Consider the following 24,216-nt stretch of genomic DNA (forward strand, 5'->3'; position numbering starts at 1 on the left):
ACCACTCAAAATGTGCAGCTTCATGAGAACGCCGCTTTGATTTTTTTATATTTATTTTGACCTTTGACCTTGAAGGATGACCTTGACCTTGAAGGATGACCTTGACCTTCCACCACTCAAAGTGTGCAGCTTCATGAGAACGCCACTTAGAATTATTTTTTTTGACCTTGAAGGATGACCTTGAACTTCCACCACTCAAAATGTGCAGCTTCATGATAACGCTGCTTGAAAAAATAAATAAAAAAAATTGACCTTTGACCTTGAAGGATGACCTTGACCTTGAAGGATGACCTTGACCTTGAACTTCCACCACTCAAAATGTGCAGCTTCATGAGAACGCCGCTTTGAATTTATTTTTTTTTTACCTTGAAGGTTGACCTTGAACTTCCACCACTCAAAATGTGCAGCTTCATGAGACACACATGCATGCCAAATATCAAGTTGCTATCTTCAATATTAAAAAAGTTATGGCCAATGTTAAAGTTTTCGGACGGGCAGAAGCCATATATTTGACCTTTGACCTTGAAGGATGACCTTGACCTTCACCTTTCACCACTCAAAACGTTCAGCTCCATGAGATGCACATGCATGCCAAATATCAAGTTGCTATCTACAATAGTGAAAAAGTTATGGCCAATGTTTAAGCTTTTTCGGAAGGACGGACAGACTGACTGACATACTGACGGACAGTTCAACTGCTATATGCCACCCTGCGGGTGGAATAAAAATGATTATTTTTTGGGGGTTGGGGGTTTCGTGGTCATTTATTAGATGATCTATAACAAAAAAATGGGGGTGGGGGGGGATTGAGGGGGGGATTCGGGGGGGGGGGGGCATGGGGGATGGTTTGGGTGGAGTCTATTGTGGTATTTCAGGTCAGAGTTGTTTTGTCAAAGTATCAATCAAATCTTATCATAAATAAAGAAGTTACGGCAATTTTAGCAACATTTAATAATTTGACCTTGAGAGTTAAGGTCATTCAAAGGTCAAGGTAAAATTCAACTTGCCAGGTACAGTATCCACATGATAGCATAAAAATTAGTATTTGAAGTTTGAAAGCAATAGCCTTGATACTTTAGAAGTAAAGTGGATCTAAACACAAAATGTAACCATATATTCAAAGTTACTAAGTCAAAAAAGGGCCATAATTCCATAAACATGACAACCAGAGTTATGCAACTTGTCCTTTACTGTCCCCTTATGATAGTTTGCGAGTGTTCCAAGTATGAAAGCAATATCTATGATACTTTAGGGGTAAAGTGGACCAAAACACAAAACTTAACCAAATTTTCAAGTATAAAGGGCCCTTAATTATTTCAAAATGCCACTCAGAGTTACATAACTTTGCCTGCACAGTCCCCTTACGATAGTTAGTAAGTGTTGCAAGTATGAAAGCAATAGCTTTGATACTTTAGGAAAAAAGTGGACCTAAACACAAAACTTAACCAAATTTTAAATTTTCTAAGTATTAAAAGGGCACATAATTCTGTCAAAATACCAGTCCAAGTTACATAACTTTGCCTGCACAGTCCCCTTATGATAGTTAGTTAGTGTTGCAAGTATGAAAGCAATAGCTTTGATACTTAAGGAATAAAATAGACCAAAACACAAAACTTAACCAAAATTTTCAATTTTCTAAGTATAAAAAGGGCACATAATTCTGTCAAAATGCGCGCCAGAGTTATCTAACTTTGCCTGCCCAGTCCCCTCATGATAGTAAGTTAGTGTACCAAGTTTGAATGCAATAGCATTGATACTTTATGAGAAAAGCGGACCTAAACGCAAAACTTAACCGGACGCCGACGCCAAGGTGATGACAATAGCTCTTCTTTTTTTTCAAAAATAGATGAGCTTACAAGAGATGTGTTCGTCAGAAACACAATGCCCCCTACTGCGCCGCTTTGAAATAAAATTTCTATTTATTGCAGCTTCATGAGGTACTCATGCATGCCAAATATCAAGTTGCTATCTTCAATATTGCAAAAGTTATGGCCAATGTTAAAGTTTTCAGACGGACGACTGACAGACAGACAGAAGTACTGACAGTTCAACTGCTATATGCCACCCTACTGCGAAGGGGGGGGGGGGGGGGGGGGGTTTGTAGACAGTAAAAAGTGACCAAGTAAAACATTGCTGACTACCAAGGTCTGTGGTTAACAAAGAGATCTTAGCCACAGTTCATCATGTATCTAAAGACATAAGTCCACAGGCAAGTAATGAAACCTACCATTCATAAATTAATACAAGAAAGAAATGATACTTATATTATTTAAAAAAAAAACTTTGACTAATCAATCATTTAAGTTATAAATTAACAAAATACAAAATATGTACAGTAACTGTGAAAAGAACTTAAATTCTTAGTATGGAAATATTTCATCTGAGATTTGTAATTATATAAATTACTTCCCTTGAAAATTATTGTCTCTAACAAATCTCTATTTTTAGTAGCAAATAACTATAAGCCACTACCATGACTGTAACGTACCTAAGATACCTGTATGCCCAAACGTATCATTGTGTGCTTGGCTTGACAATAAAATGTCATTTTGATTATGCTTCAGTTGTATGGTTTCATATTATATATATATATATATATATATATATATATATATATATATATATATATAATAATTATCTCCCTTTAAAGCTTATTACCTCCCTTGGATTTGTATTTTCGACCTTAGATCTTGAAGGATGACCTTGACCTTTTACCATGGTGTGTTTGTCAGAAACACAATGCCCCCTACTGCGCCGCTTTGATATATATTTCTTTTATATAATTTGGCAGGTCAGATAAATATCTCCATTTAAAGCTTATTACTTCCCTTGGAATGTATTTTTTTTACTTTTGACCTTGAAGGATGACCATCATATTGACCTTTCACCACTCAAAATGTGCAGCTCCACGAGATGCACATGAATTCCAAATATCAAGTTGCTATATTCAATATTGCAAAAGTAATTGCAAATGTTAAAGTTGGCACAAAAACAAAACAAAAAACACACAAACAAACCAACAGACAGTGCAAAAACAAAATGTCCCCCACTATAGTGGTGGGGGACATAAAAAAATATGTTTTTTTTTGAGGGGGCAATTTTAAGCAGAAATAAGGGGAAAAAGTACACTATTTTAAGTTTTTTTTTTTGGTCCCCAAAAACGGCCAAACGAGGGCCCAGCAGCATCTAAAGTTTGAAGTAAACTTTGTGATTTTTAGCGTTAAATAGTTCCGGAGATATTATATAGCAAAATTTTGAAAGATTTATTGCCAAGGTACTCATTTTTATTTTATACACACACACACACAATTTATAAGATTCAAGACCGATGAAGACTATTTTATTGAATAGTACATATCATTGTTTTTTAAACATGTTCTATTTCGTTATTAAAGTGATATTATGGGCATCCAACAGTTTATAGGTGTCTATCGCAACCGTTGTTTATTTTTGGTGTTTTCACTTCATATACACTTATATTTGTTAATACAGCATCAACATACTAAAACAATATCCCGGAAAGAGAAAAATAATGCATTTGAATATCAACCGCACTTTCGTTTGACAACTGATCACGCATGTACAATGTGAACCTAAATTTAGTTTTAGTGTATATTCGTTTATACTACACAAAGACACCATTTTGTTTTACGGATCATATCGGCTTACAGGACTGGGTGGGTCACGTAAAATATATAATATAAAATATATTTTTATAAACAACTGGTAGCAAGATGAGTTGCAGATAATTGGTCAGTAACCACATTTTAACTTACTCTTTTGACCTGTTAATTCTTTTCATCTCAATTCAACAGTGAAAAATGCCCATAATATCACTTTAATATTTCTTATTTGAGTCTCATTTTTAAAGGTAATGCAAAAATCTATAGCCGACATAAAGTTTGTGATTTTAACTAAAATTGTTCCCGAAATATTTGTTAGCACAACTCAATAAGATTTCAGGAAGAGGCAGACTTTTCATTATGAAGTATATGATTTAGTCTAAAACGTGTTTTTTTTAAATTAACATCTTTTTTAAACAAGAGATATGTTTGTCAGAAACACAATTCTCCCTATTGCGCCGCTTTGAAATAAAATTTCAATATATCATTGCGCAGGTTTAGAAATTATCCCCCTTTTAAAGCTTATAACTTCCCTTGGATTGTATTTTTTTTTTTTACTTTTGACTTTGAAGGATGACCTTGACCTTTCACCACTCAAAATGTGCAGATACACGAGAAGTAAGTTAGAGATGAATGGAGAAATGATTTTTTTTTTAATTGTTGACCTTTGACCTTGATGGATGACTTGACCTTTCACCACTCAAAATGTGCAGCTCCACGAGATACACATGCATGCCAAATATGAAGTTGCTGTTTTCAATATTAAACAAGAGCTGTCACCATAGGATGACGTAATATGCCCCCTACAAATGCTTGATAGAAGTTATGAGCATTTTTCGAAACCTAAACGCAGATTTCAAAACCTTAACGCGGACCCTCAGTTCAAGGTCAAGGTCACAGGGGTAATTTTTTTTGTGCTTATGGAAAGGCCTTGTCCATATACACATGCATACCAAATATGAAGGTTATATCTCAAGGGAAATAGAAGTTATGAGCATTTATCAAAACCTAAAGGCAGATTTCGAAAACTAAATGCGGACCCTAAGTTCAAGGTGAAGGTCACAGGGGTAAAATTTTGAAGGATGGAAAGGTCTTGTCCATATACACATGCATACTAAATATGAAGGTTATATCTCTAGAGACATAGAAGTTATGAGCATTTTTCGAAACCTTAACGCAAAGTGTGACGGAAAGATAGACAGACAGACAGATAGACGGACAGTCCGATCACTATATGTCCCCTTATGATAAAACTTTAACGAAGGTTAAAGTTTTAGGAAAGAAAAATACAATGATATTTGACCTTTGACCTTGAAGGATGACCTTGACTTGTCACCACTCAAAATGAGCAGCTCCAGGAGATACACATGCTTGGTAAATATCAGACAGACAGACAGACAGACTGGACAAAAACAATATACCCCTGATCTATCGATCTGGGGGCACTTTTCAACTCTTTCAAGCGAAAACAAAATATCTAACCTGAAATAAAATTTGTGTTTTTAAATGAACTAGTGCAGGAGATATAAATTAGCGAAAATGTGTATGATGTCAGAACATGGCAGTTTGTATTTTCTTGAAGAGTGCATAACTGCTTTTTTTTTAATTATTTAAATAACATTTTACTGGTAAAATCAAAGCCTATAGCCATAATTTGTGTGTGTGTTATTCTCAATATTTACTTAACTGAATTCTTGCTTAATTTTGTTTTCTTAATAAAATATAAACTTAGGATGAAAATGTTCAACATGAAACATATGAAGCCTTAAGTAAACTTAAATAGTTTCAAAAATGTTTGAAACATGCCATAGACGTATTAATTTCTTTAATAAATTTTCAATTTTTTAATAAACACTTGAACAAATTAAGTGATGTTTTTCTTTGTTAATTACTGTTTGTCAATGAACATGTAAGCAAGGTAATGGGTCTTGAACCAAAAAAAAACATCTGCAATCGAGGCGCAAAAGCATTCCCCAGTGGGAGACGATGTCCCAAGTGTGGATTAAAAGTGTTGATTTGTTAGTCTGTGATACCACATTATTCACATGTATACAATGTAGATGCCGTTATTAAAATAAGATACCATGCTTCACTTTCAAATAACATGTTAAATGACAATCTAGGCCAAATTCATGCCGAGTCTTACGACTTAAAAATTTGCAGATGAACCTTGTTTCTATTAATAACAAGAGCACCGCCTTGCGGGTGCAGACCGCTCATCTATTTTCTTTTTAAAGGTGAAGGGACTCTCATTTTCAATCACAAAGGAGGGAGGGGTGGAGTGAAGAGGGGTGCATTGTGTGGGGGTGTGGACATTTATTACATTATGTTCCAAAAATGCAAAAAAAAAAGGAAAAAAAAAATTCGGGGGGTGGGGGGGGTGGGGGATTCTTGGGTGCGATGGTTGGAGGGTATTTCAAACATAAAATAATAAAAATAAATATTTGTGTTTTTTAACCCTTTCAAAAAAAAAATTGGGGGGGGGGGGTGAGGTTGGGGGGGGGGGGTATAGTGTGAGGGTGTGGTGGTAATTTGTGAGATGATCTTAAAAAAAAAAAAAAAACATGTAGGGGGGGGGGGGGGGGGGATTCGGGTGGGGGGAGGGGGGGGGGATTCTTGGGTGCGATGGTTGGACGGTATTTCAAACATAAAATAATCAAAATAAATAGTTTTGTTTTTTAACCGTTTAAAAAAAAAAAAATTGGGGAGGGGGTGGGGTGGGGGGGGGGGGGGTATAGTGTGAGGTGGTCATTTGTGAGATGATCTGAAAAAAAGAAAAAAAAAAATGGGGGGGGGGGGGAAGGAGGGGGGGAGGGGGGCACGGGCGATGGTTTGGGTGGAGTCTATTGTGGTATGTCGGGTAAGAGTAGTTTTGTCAAAGTATCAATCAAATCTAATCATAAATAAAAAAGTTATGGCAATTTTAGCAAAATTTAATAATTTGACCTTGAGAGTCAAGGTCATTCAAAGGTCAAGGTAAAATTCAACTTGCCAGGTACAGTAACCTCATGATAGCATGAAAGTATTTGACGTTTGAAAGCAATAGCATTGATACTTAAGAAGTAAAGTGGATCGAAACACAAAATTTAACCATATATTCAAAGTTACTAAGTCAAAAAAGGGCCATAATTCCGTAAAAATGACATCCAGAGTTATGCAACTTGTCCTTTTACTGTACCCTTTTGACAGTTTGCGAGTGTTCCAAGTATGAAAGCAATATCTATGATACTTTAGGGGTAAAGTGGACCAAAACACAAAACTTAACCAAACTTTTAAGTTTCTAAGTATAAAGGGCCCATAATTCCGTCCAAATGCCAGTCAGAGTTACATAACTTTGCCTGCACAGTCCCCTTACGATAGTTAATAAGTGTTGCAAGTATGAAAGCAATAGCTTTGATACTGTAGGAATAAAGTGGATCTAAACACAAAACATAACCAAATTTTCAATTTTCTAAGTATAAAAAGGGCACATAATTCTATCAAAATGCCAGTCAGAGTTACATTACTTTGCCCGCACAGTCCCCTTATGATAGTTAGTAAGTGTTTCAAGTATGAAAGCAATAGCTTTGATACTTAAGGAATAAAATGGACCTAAACACAAAACCTAACCAAAATTTTCAATTTTCTAAGTATAAATAGGGCACATAATTCTGTCAAAATGCACGCCAGAGTTATCTAACTTTGCTTGCCCAGTCCCCTCATGATAGAAAGTAAGTGTACCAAGTTTGAATGCAATAGCATTGATACTTTCTGAAAAAAGTGGACCTAAACGCAAAACTTAACCAAAATTTTCAATTTTCTAAATATAAAAAGGGCACATAATTCAGTCAAAATGCACGCCAGAGTTATCTAACTTAGCCTGCCCAGTCCCCTAATGATAGTAAGTAAGTGTACCAAGTTTGAATGCAATAGCATTGATACTTTCTGAGAAAAGTGGACCTAAACACAAAACATAACCAAATTTTCAATTTTCTAAGTATAAAAAGGGCACATAATTCTATCAAAATGCCAGTCAGAGTTACATTACTTTGCCTGCACAGTCCCCTTATGATAGTTAGTAAGTGTTTCAAGTATGAAAGCAATAGCTTTGATACTTAAGGAATAAAATGGACCTAAACACAAAACCTAACCAAAATTTTCAATTTTCTAAGTATAAATAGGGCACATAATTCTGTCAAAATGCACGCTAGAGTTATCTAACTTTGCTTGCCCAGTCCCCTCATGATAGTAAGTAAGTGTACCAAGTTTGAATGCAATAGCATTGATACTTTCTGAAAAAAGTGGACCTAAACGCAAAACTTAACCAAAATTTTCAATTTTCTAAGTATAAAAAGGGCACATAATTCAGTCAAAATGCACGCCAGAGTTATCTAACTTTGCCTGCCCAGTCCCCTCATGATAGTAAGTAAGTGTACCAAGTTTGAATGCAATAGCATTGATACTTTCTGAGAAAAGTGGACCTAAACGCAAAACTTAACCGGACGCCGACGCCAAGGTGATGACAATAGCTCATAATTTTTTTTCAAAAAATAGATGAGCTAAAAAAATAACTGATAAACAAGGGCTGTTTGTAAAACATGCATGCCCCCCATATGGGCTGTCCGTTGTTGTGGCAGCCATTGTGTGAATACGATTTTTGTCACTGTGACCTTGACCTTTGACCTAGTGACCTGAAAATCAATAGGGGTCATCTGCGAGTCACGATCAATGTACCTTAGAAGTGTCATAATCCTAGGCAAAAGCGTTCTTGAGTTATCATCCGAAAATCATTTTACTATTTCGGGTCACCGTGACCTTGACCTTTGACCTTGTGACCTCAAAATCAATAGGGGTCATCTGCAAGTCATGATCGATCTACCTATGAAGTTTCATGATCCTAGGCGTATGCGTTCTTGAGTTATTGTCCGAAAACCATTTTACTATTTCGGGTCACCGTGACCTTGACCTTTGACCTAGTGACCTCAAAATCAATAGGGGTCATCTGCGAGACATGATCAATCTACCCATGAAGTTTCATGATCCTAGGCGTATGTGTTCTTGAGTTATCATCCAGAAACCATTTTACTATTTCGGGTCACCGTGACCTTGACCTTTGACCTAGTGACCTCAAAATCAATAGCGGTCATCTGCAAGTCATGATCAATCTACCCATGAAGTTTCATGATCCTAGGCATATGCGTTCTTGAGTTATCATTCAAAAACCATTTTACTATTTATGGTTACCGTGACCTTGACCTTTGACCTAGTGACCTCAAAATCAATAGGGGTCATCTGCGAGTCATGATCAATGTACCTATGAAGTTTCATGATCCTAGGCCCAAGCGTTCTTGAGTTATCGTCTGACAACCACCTGGTGGACGGACCGACAGACCGACATGAGCAAAGCAATATACCCCCTCTTCTTCGAAGGGGGGCATAAAAATATTTATTTAAAAATTACGAACTATTATGAGATGATCAAATCAAACACAGAAACATTTTAAATCTTCAAATATATTAAATATAATCACTTCACTTCCTTTTATTGTTCAGGTATCTATACAAACAAATAGGTCCCTGTATCGTTATTCACGACTGTCATGGCGGCGCACCAGAGTACAGGTATTCAGGGGCGGTAATCCGGGAGTTATCGATTTCTGGGATTGTCTATTCTCAACATCGTATTTTTTATAAGGGTCACTAATTGTTATCAAAACTGTAGATGTATTGTTCTGAAATAAAAGCCAACCGTGTTTGTATTTCATGGCCAAATCATGTCAAAAGATACTATTACGATTTGTATTATGCCACTTTAAGTAAAAAACTTTCAAAACAACGATTTTCTACACCAAACAAATGCAATTCTGACCGATAAACATTGATGTTTCACATATACTTACTTTTGTTTGGCATTATTTTCAAATACGTTATATACATTTTGCAACAAATAAAAATTCACTAAAGTTAAATAATGATTCGTTCAATAAGAAAAAGTGCTTGATGCGTGCGTGTTACACAATTTACACATGTTTAATGGAACAGCCCTGTCCCAACTGGATATCTAATTGAAGCATACAGGATAACCCACATTTCACTTTATAGAGTCATGTGTGTTTACTTCCAGAAAATGGAGAATGTTTGCGTTAAACACATTTACCTACAATATCAGCCAGAAATTATGTAAGTAATATACTGACTACTGACTGTCACTGAAGTAAAGGTGGAATGATCTTTTTACATGTCCCGGCGAGTCCTGCTTTTTGGTCAAATGTCCCATCATTTTTTACAATATGTCCTAAATTGGACCTGACAATTTCTGGCATGCATGGTCTTTATACACTTTTGGCTTTGAGTAACTGTTATTTGACGATAAACATTCAAATCTTAGTTAAAGAGAAGACTGATTCCATTCTCTGATGACATGAACAATTTTTTATCACTAGGAACACATCACACTACCAGAAAATCATAACAGTATCAATATCTCATTAAGGTGGTAACACAATAGTCTTTGAATAATACTGGTTTGTAAAATGAACATGTTCTTTTTCTGATCAGCATTTCTATTACACTGCATAAAACCCGCCCAAACTTTGATAGGAAGTCCAAATAGCAGGAATATTGAAGGAGAAAATGAAGAGTAAAAATGCACACACATACACACAAACTAAACAGACCCCAAAACTATACATATAATGTGTGCCCAAAAATGGTAACAGAACAAAGCGGTAACATGGAAAGTACTGAAAATATTACGCCACCAACAATATTCAGTGATTGATAAACATACAGTACATATACAAGAACAGCTGAAATTAATGGCAACCCATAGAGCATCTAAATGTGGCAACATACAAGCCAGTAGCTTCTGAAAAAAACACATGCCTAATTTCACTTAGCTGCTTATGAATTTCTTAAACTTACATAATATAATTTTTAATGAATTGTAGATACAGGACTTAATTAAAATTAAAATCTGTTAAAAGCAATTCAAAAGTCTCAAATTTATTCCAGTAAACAATTATTTTGAGTTAATATTTAATAATCTATATATTATATCATTAATTTGAAAATCTAAGAAGTAAATAAGAAGATTAATGTTAAGCTACCCTCAAGCTTAGTTTGATGGTATCGAGTCAAACTATTGAACCCGCTGAATATTTCCATCCTGAAACAATAGCTTGGCACATTGTTCATGGCATTGAGCAATACAATTCTACCTGGTAAATATTTCCATAACTGAAACAATAGCTTGGCACATTGTTCATGGCATTGAGCAAGACTATTCTACCTGCTGAATATTTCCATCCTGAAACAATAGCTTGGCGCATTGTTCTATGGCATTGAGCAAGACTTTTCTACCTGCTGAATATTTTCATCCTGAAACAATAGCTTGGCACATTGTTCATGGCATTGAGCAAGACTATTCTACCTGCTGAATATTTCCATCCTGAAACAATAGCTTGGCACATCGTTCTATGGCATTGAGCAAGACTATTCTACCTGCTGAATATTTCCATCCTGAAACAATAGCTTGGCACATCGTTCTATGGCATTGAGCAAGACTATTCTACCTGCTGAATATTTCCATCCTGAAACAATAGCTTGGCGCATTGTTCTATGGTATTGAGCAAGACTATTCTACCTGCTGAATATTTCCATCCTGAAACAATAGCTTGGCGCATTGTTCTATGACATTGAGCAAGACTATTCTACCTGCTGAATATTTCCATAAGTGATACAATAATTGTATGCACAAAACTCTTATTTTCAACCACAATCAATATCAGTGCACAACTTAAGACATAGACATATTCAAGAGGGCTTGAAAGGCCCAAAGTCGCTCACCTGAGATAACAAGATATTATTGGGACAAATCTTCTGACCAAGTTTCACGAAGATCGGAAAATAAATGTGGCCTCTAGAGTGTTAACAAGGTTTACCTAAAGCCATATAAGGAAAAATGCCCCACCCCCTGGCAGCCATGTTTTTCAACCAACCGGCATCATTTTTGAACTCTTCTAAGATATTATCGGGATGAATCTTCTGACCAAGTTTCATGAAGATTGGACAGTAAATGTGGCCTCTAGATAGTTAACAAGATTTTATTATAGCCATATAAGGAAAAATGCCCCGCTCCTTGGAAGCCATTTTTTTCAAGCAAACATAATTATTTTCGAACTCATCCAAGATATCATTGAGACCAATCTTCTGACAAAATTTCATGAAGATTGGACAATAAATGTGGCCTCTAGAGTGTTAACAAGGTTTTTCTATAGCCATATATAGCCATTTAAGGGAAAATGCCCCGCCCCTGGTGGCCATGTTTTTAAAGCAACTAAAACCATTTTTGAACTCATCCAAGATATTATTGGGATGAATCTTCTGACTAAGTTTCATGAAGATCGGACTATAAATGTGGCCTCTAGAGTGTTAACAAGATTTTACTATAGCCTTATATAGCCATATAAGGAAAATGCCCCGCCCCTTGGCAGCCATGTTTTTCAAGCAAACGTAAGGTTCCATTTTCGAACTCATCCAAGATATCATTAAGACAAATCTTCTGACCATATTTCATCAAGATTAGACAATAAATGTGGCATCTAGAGTGTTAACAAGGTTTTACTATAGCCATATACGGAAAAATGCCCTGCCCCCTGGCAGCCATGTTTTTCAACCAACTAAAACCATTTTTGAACTCGTCCAAGATATTATTGGGATGAATCTTCTGACCAAGTTTTATGAAGATCAGACAATAAATGTGGCCTCTATAGTGTTAACAAGATTTTACTATAGCCTTATATAGCCATATAAGATTGGACAGTAAATGTGGCCTCTAGAGTGTTAACAAGATTTTATTATAGCCATATAAGGAAAAATGCCCCGCCCCTTGGAAGCCATGTTTTTCAAGCAAATGTAACCATTTTCGAACTCATCCAAGATATCATTCAAATCAATCTTCTGACACAACTTCATGAAGATTGGACAATAAATGTGGCCTCTAGAGAGTTAACAAGGCAAATGTTGAAGCCGCACAACGGACAACGGACAAAAAGCGATCACAAAAGCACGTTGTGCTCAGGTGAGCTAATAAAAACCAATGATGAATCATGTTTATTTAGTTTTTACAAACAAATAAGAAAGGTTGCAGAAAGAAGATGGCCTTGGTGGCCATGATCGCTCACCTGAGATAAGTAAGGGTTGTTTTCATCTTCTTGTGAAAGTCAAGGGTTTGTTAAGCTGTTCAATTTTTTGTTGATTTGTTAACAGAAAAAAATTGATATTGTTAATAAAAGAGGTTTAAGCATTATAAATTATGACTTATTTGAGAAAGCAAATGGACCTTGCACATTTCCAATAACTAGACTTTTCTGAAAAAGTTCAAGCTGATTCATGAAGATTGAACAAAAAAAGTGACTTCCAGAGTATTAACATGTTTTGTTTTATTTAACTTTGTGACCATGGTTTTCAGCTCAAATGACCCAGTTTTAATTTCATCCAAGATTTCATTTGGACAAATGTTTTGACCAAGTTTCATGAAGATTTCACACAAAAGCGACTTCTAGAGTGTTAACAAGGTTTTACTATAGTCCTATAAAGAAAGATGTCCCACCCCCTAGCAGCCATGTTTTTTGCTGAACCATATCCATTTTCAAACTCAGCCTAGATATTATTAGAAAAAAAGTTCAAGGTTCATGAAGATTGCACAAAATGTGACTTCTTGTGTTAACTAGAGCGTTAACAAGGTTTTTCTATAGCCATATAAGGAAAAATGCCCCGCCAACTGGTGGCCATGCTATTCAACAGACCTGAACCATTTTCAAACTCATCAAATATATCATTAAAACAAATGTTCTGACTAAGATGAAGATTGGACAATATATGTGACTTCTAGAGTTTTAACAAGGTTTCATTAAAGCCATATAAGGAACACTGCCACGCCCTCTGGCAGCCATTTTTTCAACCAACGGGAACCGTTTATGAACTCATTCAAGATATGGTTGGGACATATATTCTGACCAAGTTTTATTAAGATTGGACAATAAATGTGGCGTTTAGAATGTTAACAAGGTAAATGTTCACGACGGACAACAGACAACACACAACTGACAAAAGGCAATCATGAAAGCTCAACATAAGCACAACGCTCGTGTGAGCGAAAAACATTTACAGTATTTAAAGCAGTTTTAAAGTATTGCACTGATATCATACAAATATTCTAATTTAACGAGTGCTGGGCAGAATTATAAAGATAGTTAGACAGACAAACTACCACATACATTAACTTATAACAACAAAGACATCACAAATAACTGATGTCACATGTAACAGGTGTCTCTAAAAATACCACACATGTGTACATGCATTTAACCCTTCACCACTTAGATACGTATTTTGACATGTTTGTAGTTCCATAGAAAGTAAAATTTAACAAGGCTATTGTCAAGCAATATGGTCCCCTACCGGCTCCACCATTGTCAGAAATTCCACCATTTTCAGAATTTGTTTGTTTGTTGTTTTTTGGTTGCTATAGCAACCACAATTTTTGACGTATGAACAAAATGAAATGACGTGCATAATATCCATATTGCCATCAATCAATGTTGCAAGTTTCATGAAAAAATATTAAAAACTTTTAAAGTTATTGCAGGATCCAGAAAAGTGTGCAGGATCCACCATTTTCAGCAGTATTTCTAGTCTATTTGTTGCCATAGCAACCAGAATTCTTGATGTAGGAACAAAATGAAATGACGTGCATAATCTCCAAATTGCCATCTGTCCATGTTTCAAGTTTCATGAAAAAATATCAAGAACTTTCAAACTTATCGCTGGATCCAGAAAAATGTGACTGACAGACCAACAGACTGACAGACAGACGGACACACAGAGCGAAAACCTTTAGTCCTCTCCGGTGAAACCGGTAGGGGACAATTAAAGACCTTTATTGCTCGAGTCAAGTTTGCAAGGCTTCATTTCCAACCCTTAGATACTGATGAGCAGCAAACAACATAAAACCTGAACAGACTTCGCGTTACTCGCAGGCTGTTCTGGTTTTCTGCTGTTTGAACATAACCATTTTCACTTTGCTTCTGATTGGGAAAGGGTTAATAAAGTTAAAAATATAAATATAAGTTTAAAAATATAAAGTTGAACACCCATAAAAGTGCATGCTTCAATATTTGCATCATGATATATTATGACAGTATTGTCCATGGTGTAGTCTCAACATTAATGGCAATGGGCAAACATGATGTTATAAAAGGCCAATACAAAATTATTTGATGTTGATTATAAAACAATACAAGATGAAATGCAAACAGTGCTAAAATGTCAATACATTTTCTGTAATTCTTATAAAAAAGTTGAAGCGGGAGAAGCGGGGAAGCCTTTTTCCTCGTAATAAAAGCAAGCAAGCCCATATTAACGTAAAAATACTGTTACCTGCTATTGAGAGTGCACAGTAGTAAGAAAGAACTCTCAACATGGGGTTATAAAGATGGGCTTTAACCCTTTGCATGCTGGGAAATTTGTCTTCTGCTAAAATGTCGTCTGCAGAATTTCTAAAATTAGCTTTTTCTTCGATTTTTTTCAAAGAATACTATCAGAATAGCAAACAGTTTGGATCCTGATGAGACGCCACATTCTGTGGCGTCTCATCTGGATCCAAACTGTTTGCAAAGGCCTTCAAAATTCGGTTCCGGCACTGAAAGGGTTAAAATGGGTAACTATGAAAATGTGAGGATGTTTTTGAAGTTTACATGAGTTTAAGATGATTAAAGACAGTAGAATAACTACTTGTTCTCCCAAAGAGAGGACCTCAGAGTTTCTTTTTAAATATAAGAATTTCTATTGAACTAAATACATTGATTTAAACTAAGGAATAAGGTATTTGGCATGTAAAAATTATTGCAATAAAACTATAAAAGATTATTGGACATAATACGGTAGATTTACACTTTTATTCAATCAACTAGCCATAGTATAACAAATTTCTTGAGTTAACAAATTCTAAGTGCTAAATGCAATTTAAATTATTGTGACTATACAATTTTCATCAAAATTTTAAAGGCTTAGCTTTTAATTAAACTGACAAAATAATGGTTGCAAAGCAATTCTCCGGTCTATTACATTTAATATGTCAAACACGATTCACCATAGTTCAGTACCTATTACTTTCTAAATAGGCAGCTAGGAGAATTGTTATTCAATGAAAATGTTAAATGATAAATGGTTTTACAATCTTTTAGCAATATGTAATATTAAAAGAGATTTCATTTATAAATACCTCAAAATAAGTTAATTTCAAATGAAACTCTTCTGTTTCTGACACATGAGACCATGACACATAATTGAAAAAAAATACTGAAATTGATCTCCTTATTCTTACAAAAGGAAAATGGCCCTTTTGCCCACATACAGGGTGTCACATTGGTTTTACCACAAGAACTTCATCTTTGAAAAATGGATTTCTTGCCACAATGTGAAGTTCCGACTTTGCCCAACAATAGTTTTATTACAATATCCCCCAAGCCATTATTTATATTAATATTCATACACTGAAACTGATTAATATTCTCAAACATTAACATAGTGATAATCTTAGAATTATCATACATTCCATGTCATCACTTCAAAGAAATAATGATATCCAGCACATTCCTCATCGAACATGTGATATCCAACACACGGGATATCAAACATGTGTGATATCGAGCACATGTTACATCACATACTTGATATCCAACACATGTGATAGACAACATATGTGACACTAAACACAGAGGATATCTAACATGTGTGAGACTTAACACCTGTGATATAAAACACACGTGATATCCAGCACATGTTATATCCAACACAAGGAATATCTAACACATGCGAGACTTAACACCTGCAGGGGTTTTTTTTACTAAGAAAGTGACACCGATATTCGGCGTCTTCCCCTACCAGAATTTTTCCCCTTAAAATACAATTTCCCCACCAAAAATATCATTTTTCACCAAAATATAATATTTTCTCTCAAAGAAATGTTTATTTTTCCTTGGGGCATTCGACAATTATCCAATTTGCACCATGTACAACGAATTCGCGCTCTCTCTCTCCAGACGAACACACAACATCTGGGAATCCCAGTTATTCTAAATATAGCTCTTAAATAACGTCATGTAAACTGGGCAACTAATCGTAATTATCATGTGACTATTTTACTGGATACCGGTCTTGCGCGAGAAGGGTGTTTCGTCAATTAATTACCGGAAACCAGTCGAATTTTCATCCGGGCTATGTGCAAGCCGAGGTATAAACGTGAAAACAGAAAAAAATGTCTCACAATTAGCGTTCTTACACAAACACAATAAAACATTCGAACTCAAAAGATACTGAACGCATCGAGGCATTTTTTAAGTAAGAATCATCGAAAACCGTTATAACCCAGCAGGATTCTGAGGTAATCAACATCGAACATTGTGAAAGTGAAAGTAGACAATCGGCAGCTGCCGCTCCTTTCCCTTCCAATACTGTAGCAAATCAAGATCGTCAACCCATTCATCATGAAATTGAAATCACAAAATTGACATCGTCCCCCGGCCCCAGTACAAAAATATAGTTGAAAACATTTCCCATTATTAGATCTACACCTGCAACTTTATTAAGGACTTTGACTTTAATACCTGTTAAATGTGTTTAAGAACAAAAAGGACAGAGACAAGTCTCTTTTGATGAGTTATAGACATTGAAATGAACAGTTTTTATTTTTTCCCTTAATATCTCTCTTTCGCACTCTTTTTTTCCCCTTTCACCCAGCGTCCAGCGTCTTCCCCTTTCTCTAAAAAAAACCCCTGACCTGTGATATAAAACACATGTGATATCCAACAAAAAGGATATCCAACATATGTGATATCCAGCACATGTGGTATCTAACAAATGTGATATCCAACATATGTGATAAACAACATATTTTATACTTAATGCATGTGGTATCTAACACATGTGATATCCAACATATGTAATAAACAACATATTTTATACTTAATGCATGTGGTATCTAACACATGTGATATCCAACATATGTCATATCCAAGTATGATGAATGATTTATGTTGAAGATAAGATTGAATTTGATCCAATTCTTTCTGCAACTTAATGTTTTTAAAGTCTATATCCCCCTGCTCCCAAACCTTTTTTTGGAAATGCCAATAACAAAAAGCTCTAACAAAAATAAATTAATATAAAGAAACAACATTTTGCACATACTTATGGGAGGAGTTCGTTTTTTCATCTCTTTGCTGACACCAATTCCGACATTGTTTTCTGCGTAGAAGTTGAACGTGTAATCCTTGTTTGGCTCCAGCTGATTGATAATGGCCACCGTGTACTTCTTGTTCACATCAATGTAGTCCCGGAATTCTGTAAAGTAAAGCCACCATCATGTGTTTGTTTCTACTTCAACTGCCTGCCCCCTCTTAACCCATTACCACTCAGTTACACATTTTGGTCAGATTGCAGTCCCTTAGAAAATCCAATTAAGTTAACCATTTACATGAGCCCTAAGGCATTCATCGGAGACGCTATGGACCTTTTTTTTAACTCAGCCGAGGTATCATTAGAATAAAATGTTCTGACAAAGTTTAATGAAAATTAGTTTATAAATAAGACATCCAGAGTGTTAACAAGGTTTTACTATAGCCATATAAGGAAAACTGACCCGTCCCCTGGCAGCCATGTTTTTTAAAAGACTGTAATCATTTTCCAACTCAGCTGAGTTAACATTAGGACAAATGTTCTGACCAAGTTTTATGTAGATTGGACAATAAATGAGACCTCTAGAGTGTTTAAAATGTAAATATTGACGACAGCCAACGCACAACAGACAAAAAGTGATCACAAAGCTTGCCATGAGCATTTTCTGCTCATGTGAGCTAAAAATTAATAGTAAGAATAATCAGCTGTTTTTTAAAGAAATATTGTAATATAATCTTAGTGTTTCACACAAAGCTTAATTGAACATTTCTCAATAAGGGACCTCAACTGTCAATATGCAAAACCGTAATTTTCTCTACTTATATTGATGTTGTCATTAAGATTTAAACAAACATTTCGTATCAATACATCAATAAGTAAATGTATGAAATAGGAGTCAACAAGAATAATTATTGAAAAGGTAAATTACTGCCTAAGTATACTGCTTTAAATACTGTTAAGGATGACAATTTCCATGCTAGGCTCAATCAGCCAGAAGTTCATTATAATAATTATATAAATAAGACATACCTTTCGGGATGATAAGTTCCACGGGTTCAGATGGGCCCCCAGTAAGCTTGTAGGTGACCTTGAACTGCGTGACCTCTGGCCCCTCCACATTGGGCTCCATGAGCCAGAAGGTCAACACAGTGGGCTTCTCCTCTTGTATAGTCACCACGGGCATACCTGGAACCTCTGTAAGCACAGAACAGATTTCTCATCAAGTGATGCATTAGGTAATATAGTATGTACACTACTTATAACTGAGTCCACACAGGTTAATCAGAGACGAAACTTTCCGCTTTTATGATTTTTTTCATATAAAGAAAGTCTCTTCTTAGCAAAAATCTAGTTTAAGTGAAAAGTATTGTCTCTGATTAGCCTGTGCAGACTCCATTAACCCTTTGCAGGCTGGGAAATTTGTCGTCTGCTAAAATGTCGTCTGCAGAATTTCTAAAATTAGCATTTTCTTCCATTTTTTTTCAAAGAATACTATCAGAATAGCAAACAGTTTGGATCCTGATGAGACGCCACGTTCTGTGGCGTCTCATCTGGATCCAAACTGTTTGCAAAGGCCTTCAAAATTCTTCTCCTGCACTGAAAGGGTTAAACCCCCTTTTCAGAGAGCACAGCTCAACTGGATTATCCTGTTCTTTTCACATGACCTTTTGATATGTCTATTATAACATGGTTAAGAATGAAGATTTACTATATACAAGTCCTTATAGATTTTTTTGTTCTGTTCTATTAATAATTCAGCCAAAATTAAAAATTATTTGGTTTCCCAACCAAGAACCAATAAAAAAGCAGTTACCCAAAATTGTTTCATACTGAATGTATAAATGTGTGTGATACCTTTAGATTTAATTTGGGAAATCATGTAAGTATAATACATTCGTACCACACATACAGTTAAATAAATATTCCATTCACACAAAGCAATGTTAAATATCAACATAATTAATGTTTTCCTTACAAAACAATAGTTTCCAGTCAAATAAACATCATTTTCTTTTATTTGATCTGAAACCATATTAGCATGCATTTAATTATTTGTGTTAATTACTTAACCACAATACAAACTTCCAGCTCTATCTTACCAGCCCTCTTTAGCTGCAGGGTCTGGTTATTGGGCTTAATGTTGTTTGTTGCCCTACAGGTGTAGGTTCCAAATATGTTGTCATTGGCCCCATTGTATGATACCTGAAAACAAAAGCAAAAACAGACTGAAAAAGTTCACTTGGTATCACTTGGAACATTAAATGTGTCTTGTTCTAATAAAACTGGGCATAATGCATGTGCATAAAGTGTCGTCCCAGATTAGCCTGTGCAGTCCGCACAGGCTAATCAGGGACGACACTTTCCACTTTTATGGTATTTTTCGTTTAAAGGAAGTCCCCTCTTACAGAAAATCTAGTTTAAGCAGAAAGTGTCGTCCCTGATTAGCCTGTGCACAGGCTAATCTGGGACAACACTTTACGCACATGCATTATGCCCATTTTTCTCACATCAAGACACAAATATATGCAGAATATGTCTTAATTATATGGTCTGTTAAGAGCTGAACTATGCTATCAACATTGCTCCCTGAACGCTCAACTATGATACTATAGCTCAGTGGTATAATACTCAAAAGAGTATAAAATATGAGCCGCATTCTGTGAAAAGGGGGTTTACATGTGCATCTCCAAAATTTTACTGATAAATTTGCTAAAGAATTTCATAAACACAAAATTTTTCAAAAAAGCGTGAATAGTGTTGAGTGAATAATGTTTCGGTCTTTCCCATTGGACATGCGCAAGTCAGGTAATGAGAAAAAACACTCACTGGTAAACACATCATGACCAACAACAGACCAACAAGGGACATGATGGTATCCCATTAGCTCATCATGAACATTAAGGTGAGCAAAAATTAAGCAGGGCATTCATTAAGATCTAAATTTATTGTGTCCAATTTTGTTGTTTTTTGTTGTTAATCGTTAAATATTGTTGTCAAATATAATTTTCCGCACACAAATGTGTTTAAGATGCTAATCAGCCAAATGGCCTGGTAGCCCTTCTTTAGTAAGCCTCTTTCTGGAAAAACTGGGCTTAACTCTTTCAGTGCGGGAACCGAATTTTGAAGGCCTTTGCATACAGTTTGGATCCAGATGAGAGGCCACAGAACGTGGCGTCTCATCTGGATCCAAATTGTTTGCTATTCTGATAGTATTCTCTGAAAATTTTTCAAAGCAATGCTTTTTTAAGAAATTCAGCAGACGACATTTTAGCAGACGACAAATTTCCCAGCGTGCAAAGGGTTAATGCATGTGTATAAAGTGTTAACCCAGATAAGCCTGTGCACTCGATAGAGGTTAATCAGGGAAGACACGTTTCGCTTAAACTGGATTTTGGTTTAGAAAACATATCCTTGACACAAAAACTTCTATGGAAGCAGAGTGTCATCCCTGATTAGCCTGTGTGGACAGCACAAGCAAATCTGTAATGAAACTTTAAACACACGAGTGTTCCCAGATTGAGGCTTACAGTAACAGCAAAACTTACAGAAAGCTTGCTGATATGTCTGTACGGGTATCTGGGATCAGTCGACTTCTCCTCTGACAATCCGTAACCCGATGTTCCTTGTACGATCTCTGTGCCGTCTTTGTACCAATTGAAGACAGGCTGGGGGTTGCCATTGGCAACACAGACCACTTTACCAAAATTACCATCTGTGTTACCCTTCCACGTGTAGAAAACTCTACCATAATCAGTGTCTTGGCCGTCGAAATTGGGAGAAACTGAAAAACAGGTACAAATAGTAAATACCAGTCAAAATTAAATGTTTGTCAATTAATTTTCTAATTCTTACATGAAAAAAGGAAGCCAGGCATCAAACAAACTTAGAATGAGAACTAGCCAGGTTTATTTCACCTTCCTATTGTTAGACTTTAACCTAACAATTTGATTCACTTTAAATTCTATGTGTAAACATATTCACTATAACACTTGTGTGACATTGAACTTGGGTGTGATTTAAGAACCACCTCAGGGGAGGAAAAAAGGTCTACCTTCCTTAAGAGGTTCAATTAAACTCTTCATTTGTAAATAGATCCAGCGAAGTTAATTACTATTTGTAAAAATGTTTGACATTGAGAGAGAGGAAATCAGCTGAAAGGAGGTGATTTTTTTTCAACTCCTATACTACCCACTTAGCTGGTTTACGAGTACTAAGTGCAAATACCTTTTCCAGTAATTGACAACTGCCCTACTTGCATCAGAGATAGGAAAGGAATGAGCCTAGAAAGGATTCAATCACCAATCCCAACACAAGGTATGTGGCCGGGCCGGGATCAATTCTGTACTGTTTAGAATTGTCGTCCAGCGCTCTATTAACTAAGTTAGGGTTACAAAATAGGATGAAATGTCTTAGCAGAATTAATCATAGCCCTCACTTGGAATCCAAATTATATATCAACTAAAATTAACAAATACCCTGGGCTGCAATAAAACAATCCATATTTAAAACAAAACTGAACTAACGACCAGGAATGCATTTAGAATGCAGGATCTTACACAGGACTTCCAGTTTGACGTTCTTGGACACCTCTCCGGCCTCGTTGCGGGCAGTGCATGTGTAGTTGCCAAATGCACTGGCCTCCAGCCCCTTCAGACCAAGGGACAGTCTCACCCCCGGGTTGTTTGGGTCCGCTATGTCCTCCTTGGTCACTGACACCGTCTGAAATTCACGAGTAAGAGGAACCCTTTTATTTAAGCCTTATCACACCAAAATCTAAGACAACTCTGATATAAATCTTATAAACTTTAGATGCCGGACAAGTAATACACCTCCCTTTGCGAAAAGTAGCTTAATGCATGTGCCTTAAGTGTTGTCCAAATTTAGACTGTGCAGTCCGCACAAGCTTATCAGACAGGACTTTCTCTTCTTCTTTTGTATTTTTCATTTTAAGGATGTTTCTACTTAGCAAAAATCCTGTTAACCCTTTCAGTGCGGGAACCGAATTTTGAAGGCCTTTGCAAACAGTTTGGATCCTGATGAGACGCCACAGAATGTGGCGTCTCATCAGAATCCAAACTGTTTGCTATTCTGATAGTATTCTTTGAAAAAAATCGAAGAAAATGCTAATTTTAGAAATTCAGCAGACGACATTTTAGCAGAAGACAAATTACCCAGCATGCAAAGGGTTAAGGCGGAAAGTGTTGATACTCATGAGTCTGTGCGGATTGCACAGGCTAATATGATTTGACACATTACGAACATGTATTTAAACTTGTTTACCCAGAGTAATGCTTAAATGCAGATATATAACAGAGCACGCTCCAGACCCTGCAATCAATACCTCTGAGTTCTGTCCCTCGGTGTACTGGTGGTTGCTGCCGACCTTGGTCCAGACCACTACGGGCCTGGGGTCACCCCGGGCCTCACACTTCATGGTCACACTGGCACCCTCCCTGCCCTGGTACTGCCCGTTCGTAGTGTCTTGAAATTCCCCAATAGTGGGTATGGCTGCAATCAAGAGAATGATTGTAGTGTGTCAGACTTGGTTCTTATGACTTTCAAATTTATTATCTTAATATTGCATATGATTATAGCCTGTAGAGTATCATGGACCATTATCAGTTCCATATATTTTGTAAACATAGTGCTGCTGAATTCCATGCAAGTATCAAAGCTTTGTAGGAAGCATGTTTGAGGTCATACAAATGTCAATTAAGTTTCATCTAGTATGGACAGATACAAACAAATAGACAGGACATTTGAATATATTATATTCTCAGCAACAGTAGATACGGAGGTCATAAAATGCCATGCACTTACTTTGCACGTCCAGATTGCTTTTTGTCTCTGGGATAGTGGCTGAGCCCAGAATCTCTGTGGCTTTGTTGTAGGCCTTGCAGGCATAGTATGACTCGTCCTCCTTCTGAACATTCTTGATCATCATTATGCCCTGAGTGTCGCCGTCCACATTACGCTCCTCAATCGTAATACGATTGTCTGTCTGCATGCGTACTTGGTTGCCATTCTGTGTTTGAGAATGTTATTGAATAGCATGTATCTCTGTAGTATTAGGTTTTTAACAGCTTTGTGAACAATAAGGTGGTATATTTGGGCGGACACACAGCTGACATACCATATTAACAAAATTACTGTGAATTAGGGATGGCAAACCTAAGCAAATCCGTAATTGGTTAACCTGTTTCGATAATCGAGCGGTTAACCGACTGTCGTTGTACCACATGATAAAAAAAAACATCCAAAAAAAGTTTATAAACAAGTACATGTATATGCAAATATACTCTGTCTTGTTGATTGTCTTGTATCCTAATACTTTAACCATTTTATCAATTAAATACTGTTTCTTTACAAAAAA

General features: G+C 36.1%; 1 protein-coding gene across 3 annotated transcripts in view; it reads right to left on the minus strand.

The window, feature by feature from the left end:
* LOC127867771 (neural cell adhesion molecule 1-like) overlaps positions 1-24,216 on the minus strand; it is a 119,661-nt gene that overhangs the window by 38,168 nt on the left and 57,277 nt on the right. For all 3 annotated transcript variants that reach the window (XM_052409155.1, XM_052409157.1, XM_052409156.1), the window contains exons 7-13: positions 23,664-23,868; positions 23,185-23,351; positions 22,400-22,562; positions 21,389-21,624; positions 19,943-20,045; positions 18,873-19,037; positions 17,856-18,008 (exon numbers count right to left, since the gene is read on the minus strand). In XM_052409155.1, coding sequence (XP_052265115.1) covers positions 17,856-18,008; positions 18,873-19,037; positions 19,943-20,045; positions 21,389-21,624; positions 22,400-22,562; positions 23,185-23,351; positions 23,664-23,868 — 1,192 coding nt within the window. The remainder of the gene's footprint in view (positions 1-17,855; positions 18,009-18,872; positions 19,038-19,942; positions 20,046-21,388; positions 21,625-22,399; positions 22,563-23,184; positions 23,352-23,663; positions 23,869-24,216) is intronic.

This window comes from Dreissena polymorpha, chromosome 2 (genome assembly GCF_020536995.1).
Source record: "Dreissena polymorpha isolate Duluth1 chromosome 2, UMN_Dpol_1.0, whole genome shotgun sequence".
In the NCBI taxonomy this organism is placed as follows: Eukaryota; Metazoa; Mollusca; class Bivalvia; order Myida; family Dreissenidae; genus Dreissena; species Dreissena polymorpha.